Raw genomic sequence first — 17,199 nt, 5'->3', positions numbered from 1 at the left:
AGGACGGTCTTATTCTGGCTTCTGTTAGCTGGACTCAGCACCTGAATGAAACCGATTAGTCAGCACAAGGGTGCTCATGTGAGGCAGGCTGTGGGATTACACGTGTGCGGGGTGGCTTTGCGTAGGAAGGATCACTGTGGTTTGGGATTGGGTCAGGTGCAGCTTGATATATGAAAGTGAAAACAGTCAATAAAATGTTTTGTTTTCAAAGGCCTTTGCCCTGTGTGTTGTTTTGAGTGGGGTCTCCGAACTGCAATTCACCTTGAGATACCATACAGAACAATGCACAGTCAAGAGCCCCCCATAAACAGTGACAATCATTTAATCATAAATCAATGCCGTTTACATGGATATTAATATTCATAGTGAGGACGTGAGGGAGATGTTAGTACATGTATAAAAAAGAGATGTAGAAATAAAGAAAACAACTTGGGTATGTACAGTAGCTTTCATATGGAGAGAAGAGTCAGAATCCCAGTAAGTCTAAGTTATTCACAATTTCAATGATGGACAGTAAATATATAAATGTGTACCTTTTAGAAAAGACATTTGACAGTAAATTCAGAACAAATTCTATGGTTGCACAATCAAATTGTTTCCCTGTTGCTACCTCAGGACACTTTTTCACAAAGCTTGGGTTGATTCATTCCCACTGAAGCCATCAGACAGAAAATATAGCTGCTAAAGAAACTGCTGTCAATAAAGAAATATTATCTCACTTCTTGGCTGTCTGTATCAGTAAAAACACAGCTAAATTAACAGTTACCTCAACATAAAAGCATTTTTGGTAATATTCTTCTCAATTACATTTCTAAACATATCACAATTTTTCCTCAAAAGCGGTTAAAAAAGATCTCTTTTAGAAACATGGTGTTCTCCAAAAGCCAGCGTGGTAACAAAAATAAAATGTTTTAATATGACTCTGAAAAGGTTCTCTTTTTTTTTAAAAAAAAAGGCCTTGGTGAGAAGGTGAAGTAAAGGAACTGCTTTTGGAAGACCAGCCAGCCTTCTGCAGCACACAGTGTGGGCTCAGGGCTCAGTCAGAGGTCCAGTGGAGGAGGCAACACTGACTGGCCTTGCTTTTCCCTGCCAGAGTTACAGACAAACTCAGGCTCCTGCCCATGCCAGCAGTCCTGCCATTAAGCACAACTCACAGAGAGAGAGAGAGAGAGAGAGAGAGAGAGAGAGAGAGAGAGAGAGAGAGAGAGAGAGAGAGCGAGAGAGAGAGAGAGAGAGAACGATGCAATGGACAACTTGTTGAATATTCTTCCTTTCTCCCCTTCTACACACATCTCATCTCTACATACTTCACTTATCATCAACTTTCCTACTCAGGTCAACCAACTCAGGTCTCCCCCCCCCCCCCCCCAAAAAAAAAACAACATAATATAGATTCATTTAAAAATAGACTCATATGAAGTTTAAATGCCATTCTCAGCGGAAATGTCTTTAGTCAAACTTTTAGGTTCTACATGATGGCTGTCTGGACGTTTCTTGTTCTGAAATGTTCTCTGGCACTGGGGCCCAGGGGCTGATGAGGATACTTGTCACATTGGCAGGGAAGACATACGATGGGCCGATGGGGGAGGGGCAGGGGGCGTGTCTGTGCCTTAGACCACCTCCTGCCCCTTTAGAGTTGGCTCTGGGCCTCGTACTTCTCCGTAATGCCATTCTCCAGGGGCAGAGCGGAGAGCCCTGAGACACTGGCGTTGCTCTCGTTCAGTCTCCTTACCCTGTACGTTTCATAGTGGATGTAGTGGGTGACGTCCTTCAGATCTTGCAGATGGGACCTTCAGGAAATTAAAAAAGGTCCCATTCCCATTACATAGAACTGATTTACAATGATTTTTTTCAGTAGCAAAATTAATCAATACATAAATTTTTTTTTCATGTTATTCTTTTTCATTATAAAAATGGTTAAAATTAAATGTTATTCACAAATCTTGACTCCTAACTGAGTTTCTTTCAGTCATCCATCACTGAAAAGTCTAAGACGTGTAGCGTAATCTGCGAGATGTTTTGTTATTCTGCTGCGAGGCTTCTTCAGTCCAGAGATGATGATTTTGATATTTCATCTGTCTGCTTTTATCTGTGTAGGCCAGCACATGCACAGTACGCCATGTTAAATTAAGTGTTGCCCGTCCTTCTACCTGAAACAAGTGAAGGATTTCAGCACTGGTAAACGTATGGTTGAACTATGGTATGGTACGTATGGTATGGTTGCGCAGTTAAGCCTGCTCTCTACAGAGTTTCATGATTGCTAGTGAGATACATTGGTTGGCCTCCGAAATGTACTGTTTTCTAAAGAGGAAATGCGAAGCTAACACTTCTGGAGCGTGAAGAGAAAAAACCCCTTCTTTATGAGTAGAAGTTTTGGTGGTGGGTGTGATCTCCCGTGGTTTCTCTCGTTACTGACGCCCCTCTCTGCCACCTATCTCTCGCCATCTGTCTGCTGGCAGCCATCTTGTCTGAACAGCATGGGTCAGTGTGAGGAAGTTAGAGCTGTCTGAGGCATTCATTATGCTGTCCCACCTCAGGTGTGTGAAGCTACTCAGCCACACCTTGCCATACACATGTCTCCAAATCCAGAGCCCTAACAAACCTGTTCAAGCCCGTCTGGATCTTCTTCCTGAGCGATTACTATCACTCATCCTAGAATTAGCTCTTGACTACGTGAGAGGACGTTATGGTACTTCATGAACTACAAGTACTAATAATTGAATAATATATATTTTGGAATACATTCCAAATAGTACTTAATAATAATCTAGATTGAACATTTTCGATTATTTGTGTTGACCATTACTTTTTACTACTTTTAATAGTTTTTTTTAATTTTTTGAATATTATTAGTATTTTTAGCTTTCATTTCTATCATTTCAAGTTATTGTCATACAACTTACTTATGTAAAAGTCTAATTACTCTACATGTATTTTTCATTTTCTTCCACCAAGGGTTTTTGTTTTGTTATTTGTTTGTATTTTAAATTATGGAAGGTGTGCCCATAATAGTTAAAAACCTTTAAACATATCTGAGGCAGAGGTCAATCCACACAGAAAACACATGTTAATCCAAAGTGTAATATTTTTGAATGACTGGCTTTTCATTAATATGGCAGGGCTTTTCAATAAATAAACATTTATTTAATTGCTACCAGAGCAATAAAAAAAATTAATAATTAAAATAAAAAACAGCACTTACCTAACAAGTAGGTCTCTCAAATTGGCAAATTCACAGTGCGCAACATTTTCAACTGAAAAAAAAAAAAAGATTTTAGATCTCTTGTGATGCTGGAGAATTTTGATATGTTCCTTGATGCCAACACTAGATGGCAGTCTTGAATAAAGCAGAACATACACCAGTTTTTGCGGCATATGAATCTCAGAGCTGTACTACCAACTGTGGCTGCGCAGTCTCGCTCACCTTCTATGATTCCCCATTTGGTTTTGCGGCCCAATACTTTGTTCCCATTCACCTGGTGCTCCTTGTCTGTTCCTACCACAGCAAAAGGGATGTTTTCCTGGAAGAACCACCCACAGCACAGCGGGTTACACATTCGGACCAACCGGCCTTTAACGCAAAGCCTTGCCAATATGTTGAGGGAATGTCAGCTGTTAGGTGAGGAATCAATTCTGCATGGTTTGAATGGGCTGCCATTAGAGCGGAGTCCCCCTGTCTTGGCCTCCTACCCTGATCTTGTCGTTGCGTATCCGGTCCTCAACGTCCTCGTCATATTCCTTCTGCGGGTACACTCTGATCCCGCTGGCCTGCAGGTCCTGTCTTATCTGGAAAGAGAGAGACTCCTGGTCAGGTAGATTACATGCTTTCACTCACATACAAACCCACACTCAGTCAGTCAATCACACACACACACACACACACACACACACACACACACACACACACACCTCATGCTCTACTCGCTCTATCGCCATGTTTTATGGGTCTGTAGCCTGTTATCTGAGGCCAGGATAAGGGCAAGGAAATTCTGTGGCTTTTTGCAACAGCACAGACTCGAGACTCAAGCTGCCCATTGCCAGATTGTCATTCGCTTACGCTCAACTAAGCACACGAGTGTACACATGTAGTGGCATGTATGAGAGAATGTGTATTTGTGTGAATGTATGTGTATGAGTGTGTGTGTGTGTGTGTGTGTGTGTGTGCATGTGTGTGTACGTGGAAAGGCATGTAATACATCAAGATGCCATCAACACTGGCTGTCTGATGAGCGGGGAGGCTCCAAGCCCCACTCTGTGCACCACTCTGCTGGATCCATCGGGCTGCGACCGGGAAGGCCCCGGATAGCAGCTTGGAATGACAGACTATATCATCGGGAATGTTGCTCGGGCTGTATCAGCAGGACACACGCAGAGTGCAGGCAGCCATGTGCCTGCTGGGAACCAGAGATGCGTCCAACTCACCCACCCCCTGAAAACGCTCCGCTGGGACAGTCCGTGGCAAGAAGCCCAGGCTGCAGTGGCAGGCGCCATACGTCACTCGGGGGGAGAGAGCATCTCCCAAAGAAGATGCCTATAATCTCCATGCGGCCCATTTATTTTCAATATGTGTTTATTTGTGTGTGTATGTGTGTCCATGCGTGTAAGTTTCCCTTTTTTCAATCCAGAATTCAACACAGAATTTTCCACCCCAGGCATTTGTTTTGGGCTAAACTGTACTTCATAAATGTTTTAAAACACTAGCTGATTATTTATTTAGCTGGGGATAAAGAAAAAGGCTTTACAACGAGTGCGGAGTGTCTGTATGCACACATAAGCAGTTCTATCTACTTATTATTGACATATAACTGGCACAGACCGCCCCACTCACCCTCTGCTTGAAATCCAGCCTCTCGTCCATGGTGAGTGTGTCGGCTTTGGCGATCACGGGCACGATGCTCACAATCTTTCCCAGCCTCTTCATGAACTCCACATCAATGGGCCGTAACCTGTGGAAGAGCCGCGCCGTCAGGGCTCACCGAACAGCTGAGCTGCCTGTGTTTGCCACTCGCATTGGAGCAAAATTGTTAGGGCCATTTCACTGATCCCAGATCAGAATTTGTCCATTGCCAGACCTGAACAATTCTACCTGCAAGTCAGGTTCTCATTGTAAGGGCGCTGTATGATGTCAGTAGATCGGTACTTTTTTCCATCTAAACTTGTGTGCTGTGTGTATGTAGGTGGACATTTTCTGGAACTATCTTACTAAACAAATCAGTGAGCCTCTGTAAATGTCCATGGATTGTGGAGGTTAGGACTCGCCGGGCCCTGGGCCTGTTTTCCTAGGAGAATCCTACTCAGTGCTGGGAGGAAGTGAATGAATCTTAGGTTTACCGCAAGGTCAGTGGGTCAGACTTTCAATCTATTGCACTGCAGTCTCCTACGAGCTGCCTAATCCATGAACTAGAGCTGGCGTCACGGCCGGGACGTTGGGGCAGTGACAGCCCCACAGAGCCTGAGTTAGTGCTGTAATGTGACTGGCTGTCAAAGAATGGAAGCGCGCAGGAAGTGACACACACCGGTGGCCCGTGGCCGGCAGGAAGTAGACGCAGCAGTGGACGCGGGTGTCGGGGATTCTCCGCTTCCTGGTGATGTGCAGCTCCTCCGTCAGGTACTTCTCGTACTGTTCGTTTATGTACTTCACAATGGGGTCCCAGCTGGGGAGGGGACCACAGTACAGGCTTTCTAATGCTGCTCATAACACTAACAACACACTGGCTGCTTTCATACAGGCAGTCAAAGTTGATCTTTAATCAGATGCAATCATTCCCAGTCTAAGCAACTATCATGGTGTCCTGACCGTTCTTTTGGGACTGTACGCATACAGTCGGGACTATATTCGCACAGTAATTTCTTCGAGGGATCATATAACTCTAGCATGTCTAAAGACACGAGTCGGACAGTTTAAAGAAGCAAATCAAGTCGGTGGAAAGGTCTGGAAAGAGGACGTGATGCCCTTTCCCTGTTGGAGTCCGCCGTCTGACAATGCCTATGTTTGACACTTGAAAGCATCTGAGAAGCCTAGCCCTGATTACGCAAATGTGAATCAGCCACACACTGTAATCAGCAAAAGTGAAATGAATGTAAAGGCAATGTGCATCTTCTCTCACCAGTTCTCATTGTTGATCTGGTCCCCAAACCCAGGCGTATCAATCACCGTGAGCCTCATCTTCACCCCCTTCTCCTCGATGACTGGAAACAGAGCGAGAAAAGCCATTTAAGAAATGTTCCATGACGTACTTTCCAGTCTGGCTTCCAAAACAGGCCCAGTCAGTCTTGGGCAATGCGTCTCTCCTCCTCTCCTACTTCTGAAGATGTTTATGAAGGTGGGATGTCACCACCTGAGTTTATACACACACACACACACACACACACACACACACACATATATATAAAACAAGAAAAAGCTTTGCAGCTTTACAGCAAGGCAGAGGGGGGAGTCCAGGCTACAGCTACAAGGAGAAAGGGGTGTTAGCACTTGGCCAGAGACGACAGCCGTCCATCTTTTGAGCGTGTCACAGCGTGCGTCTGTGCCCTGCTTCACCAGAGCGGAAACAAGAGCGGAAACAAGCGCACCCACGGAGGCCCGTTCGAGCAGGCCCGCCTTCGTCCTCCGACCCTGGGGTGGGGGCGGGGGTGGAGCTGAAAGGCGGCTTTGAGAAGGCACCCTCTCACTTCTGTGTGCAGTCTTTGAGAGCCGAAGAGGGGGACTGTGTCACGCCTCTGTCCTTTAAGGCGGAGGTACCATCCCCTTCTTTGGGAGACACGGAGGTGGGGGTTGGGTAGTCGTGTGTGACGCTTGGGTGTCGAGCTCCTCCCGCTTCTGGTCCTCTTTGTTCTGCAGGACTCGGCCCTATCTCTAAAACAGGTCCCGCGCCGCGCTTGCCCCGGTCCAGTGAGGTGGGGGACAGGCAGACCCATCTGCTGGGTTAAGGTGCTGGACCAGGTATGGATTCCAGCCGGAGAGCCGAGAGAAGCTGCGCCTCCCACAGGCAGCAGATCATTAGTTCGACGGGCCACATCACAGGCAGACCAACCTGGCTCTCCAGCCAGAGAGCTCCTGCCCTACGCTGATAGAAATTCAAACATGCTTTTGCGCTGGCCGTGTGATAGAGCACCGGAACTTACATAAACAGCAGATACAACCAAAATGGCCAAATATTCCTGCAAGCTCAGAACCTGCGGGGCATTACGATGTGGGAACAACAATGCCGCGTTGTGGCAGAAGCGTGTTCAGTGACAACATAAAAATAACATACACTTTTACATAAAGAACATGGCGGGAAAGATGATGGCATATTCACTTCCCTCTGCCTCTGTTATCGCTGGGTGTCACATGACAAATGATGTTTTTATGACATGGGCGTTCTCTGAGACAGGCCATGGAGGAAAAAGTAAGTAAATATTTACATCAGATGTCAGGATGGGCTGCTTTTGATTGCTAAAGGCTCAAAAGTAAAAAATAAAAAAGCAAAAAGGACACAGAGAAGCAGGCTTTTCCCCCTACACACTTGCTTGACTGAGAAGCCAGTGAGGGGTGTATCCGGGAACAAGGCAGAGGTCTCAGGAGGTCAGCAGCCAAGCCGAGTTCATATTTAACACACACCTGAACATGTAAGGGCATAGACAGATTGCACACACACACACGCACACACACTAACACAAACACTGACTCATGCACGTACGCATGCACACACACACGCATTCTTTGGAGGCACTGAATTTCGAGTTTAGAGCTTTGATTGAGCGGTGAGGATTTCAGCAATTTTCAATGCAGACAGTCACATTCCTGTTGTCCCTGACAAGAACATCTTAAACACTTACTAAATATATTAAACACTAAACTAATTGCTAGGTTTACAGTCATATATACGAACTTCAGATATATGTGTATAATCTTTGCTTTCGCTATGACACTGCAATGTAATGTCCAAGTGCTTTAGTGAAGGTGGCTCACTGCTCAGTGCTCTAATGTCTCTGCTCTGAGTGGCATGAGTGCGTGTAGGTCAGAGCTACAGCACACATGTGGTTTGGAAGTCAGATGGAGTGAAATTGTAGAGGTAGTTAAGCAGCTCTATTCGGTAACACATACTCAGACTGCATCGTGTGGGGTTGGGTGGGGGTTGTCCTTCGAGGGGGAAGTAAGAAAAGGAAGAAGAATTTGTGAGAGGATATGGCTCCACATTTTGCAAGAAAAACAACTCGAGTGACGAGTGGTGAGCTGGGAACAGGAGCTTTCGGTGCAGAGGTCTGTCTAGACCCCCATGGGAGGACGGTGTAGAATATGGCGAGGTCTGATGTGGTGTTTTGGAATTGGACGTTTTTACGTCTGCGTTCAGGTGTGGGGAAGCAGGGTTCAGCAAAGTGTGAAAAGTAAACATTGTTATTCCTCTCAACATGACATCTGGTCTTTTTTCTTGCGCACTGGGAGATCGTCCGTACTGGCCCTCCTTCCTGGCCATTTTGCTGTTCGGTGTAGGTCCAGACAACAGCAGGCAAGGCCCGGCCTGAGGTGGGCTTATTCCTGGACCCTGCCATGTGCTTGGCCATCGGGTTTCTAACCCAAATGGCCAGAGGAGCCTGGTAAAGGAGCTTAGTACGTCTGTTATTTAATCATCTTCTTGACAAATTTACAAGGTGATAATGATATAAAGATAGATGGCTGAGCATGACTGCTAATTACTGAGAATATAACACACATATTTGTACACTTTATCTCTCACTGTCATACACACACACACGCACACACAAAACTTCCATTCAAAGTGCAGGATGCGGGGGCTACTCCATTTGCATTTCACGCCTCTGAGCATGGTGGCGCCTCCACCATCACGACAGAGATTCATTGCCTTCCCGCCGGTGTATGCGGGAGGCTTGGCATATGGCCTCCCGCACAGGCTCGGCTCCCGGTTCACGTGGCTCTCCCGGGCCCCGGCTGGTTGCGCACGACATTCCCGTGCTGGCCCCTTCTGACCACTCCACCTGGGATAGCAGCTGTCTTCCTAACACTGGTTGAAGGGCAACACTGCTGCTTTACGATTCTGTGAGGCGGCGCCGCGTTGAGGTGACCTGTGCCGGAAACGCCGCCTCCTGATAACAAAACAAGGCTCCTTTCATAAGCTTGATCCCTCCCGAGACATCCTGTGCAGCCTGTGGTGTGGCTGCGACTTAAGGTGGTTATTAGCAGTTACGAAACATCAAAACGCATAGGAACCCAGAAGCTCATTGTCTTGAAGGCTCTAGAATCTGAAAACAAAAAATGGCTTTTGATCAAACAAGACGGTAAGCCAGATCATTTTCAGGTGTACCGGGGCGCGTTTACACGAGACCACCAAGATGCTGTATGTTGCCGCAGGGGGAACATACAAAGAGGACCGCCTCACCAAGCCTCCTCAGGCACTTGGCTGTCACACATCTTGGATAAATGGTGGCCTCTGATGGAACGAGAGCTGTCCTCTGACCCATGGCGTGATGAATGGCCTTGCCAGCTCTCTCTCCCTCTGCCGCCCTGACACGGAGCTCTTAATGATGGCTGTGGCCGGATCTCTCTCTCTCTTGCTCTCTCTCTCTCTCTCTCTCTCTCTCTCTTTTACTTTCTGCGCTGAAAAGTGAGTGATCCTTCTTAATCCATCCCTGTCGCAGGCATCTTAATTCCTCTTCCGTCTCCTGCTCACACCCATACACCGGGTCCTCTGCAGCTGGCTCAGCTCCAAGTCAAACCGTTAATTGCTACCTCTGGTGCCTTTGTTCTTGCCCCACACGTGCAGTCCACTCAGGAACCAGAACGGCGCCTGGCCTGGCTCGGTGGACTTCCATGCACTGGGAAAAGCCCCTATATCAGATTAGTGTGTGTGTGTGTGTGTGTGTGTGTGTGTGTGTCTGTGTGTGAAGTACTCACTGTGGCTGACTGATTTCAGGTGGACCGTCCTGGAGATCTTCTCCTCATAACTGGGGGTGCAGGACTTTCGGCTGACCTTGGACTTGAAGAGTGTGTTCACCAGCGTCGACTTGCCCAGGCCGCTCTGACCTGACAGAGGGGACAGACAGTCACACAGTCTGGCTCTAGGTGGAACGGGCCATAAACACGCATAAACACAGATCCAGGTAGAAAAACATGTAATACAACATGCCCTTGTAGTAGCACACTGCTTAAAATTTGTCAGTTCACATATTATACCATATGGTGTATGACAGTACAAAAACTCAGACAGTACTATCATAAATGCAATAATCTGATGTGAGAGATGGGGATAATCCAAACATAAGGTTCTGGAGAGACCTCTTCAGATGCCCTCTAGTTTAGGTTCGAATGTGTATAAATAAATGTGCTTCAGAGAGGGAAGGATGTGGAGCAGTTGGAGTCTAGGGTGTGAAAGCATTACAGCCTGCAAACTCATTTCAGTGTTCTGCGTTTGTGCAGATTATCAGTGGCAGATTATCAGCGAGGCTGTCAGCAGTCGCACAGGACATTACCAGCACATCCTGAGGTGCTGATTTTTTTTTTTTACCTTGAGACTCTTGATAAATGTTGTCTAAGTTTTAGAGTGGATGAACGTGGCGCGACACCCGAACGCTCGTTTTCTGGGTGCCCTTTGACCTCACTCTGTACTGCAACAGACAAAAAGTTTGTGCGTCTGTGCAGACAGTCAATAATAACGAAATAAGATTCTTTCTTCCTCGCGGCTGCGGTGACACGGGCGAAATGGAGGTCATGGAGGGTGCGTAATGAAGGCACGGCGACGCAGGGCCCAGCGATGATGAGCTGCTTACATAAACCCACCAGTCAGCGTTGACATAACGCAGCAGGGTCGGGTCCGGGTGAAGTGCCTGGCTGTCTTATCTGGAAGCTGGCCAAGCACAGCTCCAGCGCAAGGCCGCTAGGGGCTCTTGCTCTTAATGGCTCTCTCACACTGCCGCGCACGGACAGAAGGAAGGTGGAGGCGGGGGGTCTATTTCCAAGGAGCGATTCTTATCAAGACCCCCTCTCGCTCTTTGGTGAAACCCACTGTATCCGGTCCTCCGTCACTCCCTCGGCAGCCGAGGAGAGGACGCGGGGGGGGTGGAGCTGGCTGTGGGGTCTGGAGCCTCGCTATGGACGTAGGAGGCCACCGTAGAGGCTGAGTGATACCGCCCCGCTCCGAGAGCAGAACCCCACCACAACGGGGAGCTGTCGGCAAGCATAACGGTTTGACAGAGACTGACGGCAGTGCAGGCGATCATGGCGACCCCCGACCCCCTACCCCTCATCAGTCACCTCTGATGATGACGCAGAAGACGAGCAAGGGCCCGCATGCCCCCCTCCCCCCTTGGGACGTTTCTTGGGGAATCTTGGGGAGGTGGGGGGAGGGGGGGGGGCTGACGCCAGCACCTCTGCCACCACCGCCTTGAGTCGCCCGCCGCTGTCCTGTATCCCGGCCGCCAGTCCCAAGTCAGTGGTCTGTGAGGTTGTGGTGGGCCCAGGGCGATGCAGGCTAGTCACGACTCGAGTCACAGGGCTGTTTCAGAGCTGCTGTGTTGCACCAGCCTGTCATTTATTCGGGTGTCGTGAAAAGGTCGTGAAAGGTCAGCCATAAATTCACTGCCTCTGCGTGTACGTTTGAGCTCTGACTGATCCTGGGACACCTGAAAAGCTTTCAAAGAGCACGAGCCTTGTTCCTCTTTCACTGTTTTTCACTGGCTGGAACACAATATCTATAAAGGGCTCCATCACATCAAAAAAAAACATGACTGAGTGTGTGTGTGTGTGTGTGTGTGTGTGTGGAGGAGGGGGGTGGGGGTGTTTTTGAACTGACAACGTCAGAATATACATTTGTGATGTGGAGGTTAACCTGAATGCATAATGCTGAGGTGTTAAGACATATTTCATGTATCACGATAGATGCTTCGGCAGCAGGCAGAGACTGTGGTGTGGAAATAAGTTCCACATGGCCCGAAGTGTACAGCTTGTGTGACGAGGTGGAAGGAGACTGTGGGATTGTGGGAAACCAGAGGAGCCTCAGTGGTTCTAAGCCTGAGGCTATACGAAGGTCCTGCCCTCTGCTTTTGGAGCAATCTACAGACACCCTCTGTCTTGAGTTATGTGTGTGTGTGTGTGTGTGTGTGTGTGTGTGTGTGTGTGTGTGTGTGTGTGTGTGTGTGTGTGTGTGCATATCTCAGATAAGAGGAGACTAAGACAGGAAAATGAGAACAGGGCAGGTCTAATGCAAAACCTACTTCCTGTAGACAACACAGCTTCCCTATCCACACCCACACAATGAGAGCTCATCCTGTGGGTGTATGTATGCATGCGTGTGTTTGTGTTTGTATGTGTGTCTGTGTGTGTGTGTGTGTGTGTGTGTGTGTGTCTTGACAAGGCTCCCTTCAGATGCCATTTAATGCTCGCCACCCCTTGCCGTGTTCTTCCAAGCGTCCCACAGTCTGTTGCTCGGCACGGAGCCCACGGCAACACGTGTCGAACATGTCCCAAAGACGAAACATGTCCCAAAGACGAGTCGCTGCCTCCAAAAAATGCAGGCAAGGAGAGAGAAACAGCATGTATGGCTCGCCCATCGCTGTGACTGACAACAGGCACCGAGATCAACCAGGAAACACCATTAAATGACAGTAGATACTGAAGTGTGAAACAAAAGTCACATGAAAATCTGCTGCTGCTGCTGATCAGAGTGCTGCTGACCTCCCTGCTTGATAAATCCCACCTGCGTGTGAGGAGAATCGGGGGGAGGGGGTGTCATCCATGGAATTAATGATTTTGCTTATTATGTGCATCTACAAACCTGTGAAATACAAGGGCTGGACACTCCAGCACAATTCTAAATAACAAAAAGCTAGACAAGGGAATACGTCTCAGCCAGGAAACGTGACACCCTCTAATGTGCACATGACTAACAGGGATTCTGGGCAAGTGAAAACTGCTAAATGATTTCATTTGCATTATGCTAACACATCACTAAATAAAGAATGCCTGAGAGAGGTTTACCTTAGCCAAGGGGAAATCGCCACTTCACTCCGTAGCGCTAATGTGGCTTACAAAGACAGAAAACCTGGTGGAGACGGCTAAATGATTTCATTTGCATTATGCTAATTTGAAACTTACAAAAGAAAGTTCTTTCAGACTGGACTGCAGCACTAGCAGGCTGGTCACAGACACGGGCCACTTCCCAAAGTGCTCCTCTTGGATAATCGACTGAATCACAATTTATAAAATGCACTGAAATGCTTCATTCAGACGTTCAATTAAAATAGCTGCTCTAAATGCAGCCAGTGAGATTGGCGCTTTATTGCACTAATTCGGACATGCGTATATGTATTAAAGGCCACTTAAAGACTCTACTTACTGTTTCATTTGAATTGTAGGGTTGAGTTTAAGTGGAAATGATGCACAGAGAGCTCACATGTCGACGCAGTCGCTTAGCAACCTTTGAGCACCCTGAAGTACTGCATGGCATTCCAGTATTTTTTTTTTTCACCAAGAAAGTAACACATTCACGACTATGAACAACTACGAGTTTTAGTTAGTCATTATGGTTAATGGCTCATCACTGTGTGCAAATGGAAAATACTGATATTTGTGTAAAAAGTAGCAATCTCACTTCCTTTACAAATGAGGCCTGGAATACAGCCGTTGATCATGGCTGGATCGCCAACAGCCAGCTCTCTGACATGACTCACCGTTTAACCACTGTTTCGAATGAAAGGCAGTGTGAGTCACAGGCTTCACCTGCATCTGAAGAGAGCAGGAGAGAGGGAGAGCGAGGGAGCGAGACAGCGAGAGAGAGAAATGAGGCCCTTTGATGTTTGTCCAGAGCAGCAGGCGTGGAGTGCACTACCACACCAACATGCAGCTATTGCTGTAGCTCTCGCACTTCAGCAGAGCGCATGAGGGCTGATCCTCGGCAGCGAACAGCTGGTAGGGAGGATCCATGCCGTGGGCGAGGGCTGTAGGATGCGCCGCCACCCACCCACCCAGTGTGCTGCAGCAAGCCCCCTAACATCCCTTCTCCATCTAATCAGCTGCCTTCACGCTGAGCAGGGAACACGGGGGGGTTTGATTCGGCGGTGAGAGGAAGAAATGAACAGTTCGCCAGAACGCTGCGGGCGCATGCACGAACTCTCCCAGAGCACCCAGAGAGAAATGTGCTCATTTAACTACAGGCTGTGTTGTAGTTGTTTCGCTGACGCTGAGTTAAACGATGGGCCTCTCCTGGCGCCTGTGCCCTTTGAAGGGTTTGACAAAACGTCTGTCTTATTTTCACAGTGGAGGAGCACCAGGAGAATAAAAAGCACAAGCAAAAAAAAATAAAATTTTAAAAGAGGAAAGGAAAGAGAGAGCGAGATGGGTGAGAGAGGGAGAGAGAGAGAGAGAGAGAGAGAGAGAGAGAGAGAGAGAGAGAGAGAGAGAGAATAGGGAGCAAGACGGCCTTGAATGTGTAATTCCAAGCCAATCATAAATCCTCAGTCTGGGGGGCCCACAGGGCTTCAGGCTGGCCCCACCTCCCAGACCACAGACAGCACAACAATACCCGGTACTATTTAATTAGGTTTGGCCGGCACTCCCCCGCCGCTGTCCCCGTCTACCTCGCCACTTCTCCTGCATGCTTCTCCTCACTCTCTCTGGGAGCCTGGGGAAAGGGGAGGTGTGCTGCATTCTGATTGGTTCTGGGTGAATAGGGTGGCCGGTTTGAAACGGGCAGGCGTCCAGTAAAATGCCCTTCGTTAGAGCCAGGAGCTGCTCTGGCTGGACACTGTGCTCACTGGCCCAGCGGGTCGACTAAGAGAGAGCGCTTGGCTCAGGAGGAGCCAAAATGGCTCCCATTGTTTATCCAAATTGCTGTGCCCTTGCACATTTCTCAAAGGTTTTGATGAAAGCAAAGTGATTCGTTTGCCTCCTTGACGAGCCTGGATTAAATGTCTTATTCTTCACCACGCTAAAGCACACAAGGAACTAAATTACGAGAGCATCTAAATAATCAGTCTGTTACAGCATCTGGTGGACAAAAAAGAAAAGAAAAGCGTCTTTCCAGCCAAGCTAAAGCATCAGGGTCTTTGCTGCTTAGGGGCTTTCAGTCTAATAAACTCTCATTTTCGTTGTTTACAAAGACTACGGGCCGGCGCGCTGTGTGCACGACGCCAGTGTTTCCGCTGCACCTGTTGCTGTTTCCTCTGCCACGGGCTACAAGCCTTCTTGCACGTTCTGCTCGGCTACAGCCGCACCGCATAGATGTGTTTACCTGCCTTTTACCAATAGTAAACACACACCAATTCACACCTCTCTCTGACACACACACACACACACACATGCCCTCGCCATACCTCCATGGGCCAGTCTGGTGCATGGGTGGCTATTTTGCTCTCCCGTGTTGGCGCCGATGGCCCAAAACTCTTGCGGCCCAAATCCATTTCCCCCAGCCCAGTTTTCATCTGAGCAGTCACACCTTGCTGGGGGTCAGCGGGAGCTGGGAACTCTCCGCGATTCATTCCCATGCATGAATGAGTGCTTACTTGTACTATATGCACACACCATATATGAACACAATTATTACATGCACATTGCTTTCCTGTTTCTATAATACACTTTATTACTCAATTAAGCAATAAATCTTAAAAGAGCTTTCACATGCTGTATTCCCAATCACTCACATCTTAAACCTTATGCCTGTTTAGCGCATACTGACTACGTGCTGATAGTTGACTTAGTACCACTGGGGAAATCTTTCACCTTTTTTTAAATTATGCTTCATCTCATTCTTCTGTACGTGCCAGCTATGACTCATCACATGCAGGCCTATGCAGATATACTGAATGACACAGAGACGACACAGCTTTGGTAACGACATGCGAACCCGTCCATGGTACTGCATGGTAGTGCCAGCTAGCACTAGCGTTCATATGAAACCAGCTACCAAGGAAGCTGAAGATGAAATCTTGGACCGACAAAGGCATCGGGGACACGCCTAGGTTGGGGTTACGGAATCGGTCTGCTTGATGGGTGTCGGCGTTTGGACACCAGCTGGCGCGCACGGCACTCACCGACCACCATGATATTGAACTCGAAGCCCGCCTTCATGGTTTTACGCCGCATCTGATCGAGCACGGCCTCAATGCCCACGTAGCCAAATAGGTCGCGGCCCCTGATGATGCCCTGGGTGCCGGGCTCGGCAAGCTGAGGGGGCGGGATCTCCGTCTCACGCCCCGCTTCCGAGTCCTCCTCCACTTGAAGCTCCACCTCCCTCTCCTCCTCCATGCGGATGGCTGGCTCCAGCTCCGAGTCCAGCTCCTGTGCCGTGTCTGCGGTGGCAGGCGAGAAAGAGAGAGAGAGATGTGAAAGGCAGCACGGTAAGATTATCCGGGAAACATGAAGCGAGCTGGCTGTGAATTAACAAGCCCAAACTCTGATAAAACCGAAGGATTTGTGGAAGAGGCGAGAACTTTTCAGGCTATAAGTACTGAAAGCACACAGCAGTCCCACAGTGTGGGTTACAGAGCTGTGTTTGCTCAAATCTGCATGTCTACCTCATACTGTGCATTTTGAACATACTGAGCGCAGTACAGACTGGTGAAGATTAATGGATATCGTGATGACTGACGGCAGGCAAATGCAGGCGATGCAGAGGCTGACTCAGATGGGGTATTGCGATGAGGAAGACGAAGGTTGGAGAATGGAGACGTGCCCCAGTGTGCGCCCGTCTGGCGCTGCAGGACGGCTGAACTATGGGAATAATCTATTTCATAATAGAGACTCCTTTTGCACCCTCATGCCTTACACTTCCCAAAGGCCTCTGGGCATGCATAGAAAGCACCTGCAACATGAGAACTTACACAGCAAAGCTTCAAACACCTCCCCTGTATGAGGACCCCCCTGGAGGGTCACATAAGGTTAAGCCTGTTGAAGCTACACCAGGGAAGCCCCTTCCCAAGCCCTGCCCCAGTCATATTACCTTAACAGCTAGATGCATAACTTTACATAAATAACTATTATTAATTTACAAATTTATTTATTAATTTACACATTTAAGATCAAGAGAGAATAAGTATGCAGTAGACAAGATGTCATGCGGACAGACAAGCATCCACAGTTGCACAGAAAACTTTGATCTGAAACGTGGGCAGTGTGACACCAGATCAAGGTAAATCTTTAACCCACAAACATGGTGTATGTGCATGTGTGTGCGTGTGCTGGATCACTAGCGCATAAACACAGGCGGG

The 17,199-nt window shown here is 48.0% G+C and overlaps 1 protein-coding gene across 9 annotated transcripts in view; it reads right to left on the bottom strand.

The window, feature by feature from the left end:
* Positions 1-304: 304 nt before the first annotated feature.
* The window catches only part of septin12 (septin 12), a 52,434-nt gene continuing 35,539 nt past the window's right edge, over positions 305-17,199 (bottom strand). For 8 of the 9 annotated variants that reach the window (XM_081710918.1, XM_027002770.3, XM_081710919.1 and 5 more), the window contains 9 exons: positions 16,024-16,281; positions 9,896-10,024; positions 6,108-6,189; positions 5,517-5,654; positions 4,829-4,946; positions 3,691-3,786; positions 3,425-3,521; positions 3,203-3,254; positions 305-1,790 (listed from right to left, as the gene is read on the bottom strand). In XM_081710918.1, coding sequence (XP_081567044.1) covers positions 1,631-1,790; positions 3,203-3,254; positions 3,425-3,521; positions 3,691-3,786; positions 4,829-4,946; positions 5,517-5,654; positions 6,108-6,189; positions 9,896-10,024; positions 16,024-16,281 — 1,130 coding nt within the window. In that variant the 3' untranslated portion in view covers positions 305-1,630. Of the gene's footprint in view, positions 1,791-1,955; positions 2,090-3,202; positions 3,255-3,424; positions 3,522-3,690; positions 3,787-4,828; positions 4,947-5,516; positions 5,655-6,107; positions 6,190-9,895; positions 10,025-16,023; positions 16,282-17,199 lie in introns of all 9 variants that reach the window. The other variant, XR_014122719.1, reaches the window with a different exon arrangement.

This window comes from Electrophorus electricus, chromosome 3, assembly GCF_041902795.1.
Source record: "Electrophorus electricus isolate QZ-2024a chromosome 3, ASM4190279v1, whole genome shotgun sequence".
Taxonomy (NCBI): Eukaryota; Metazoa; Chordata; class Actinopteri; order Gymnotiformes; family Gymnotidae; genus Electrophorus; species Electrophorus electricus.
This window is presented reverse-complemented; position numbering and strand designations above follow the sequence as displayed.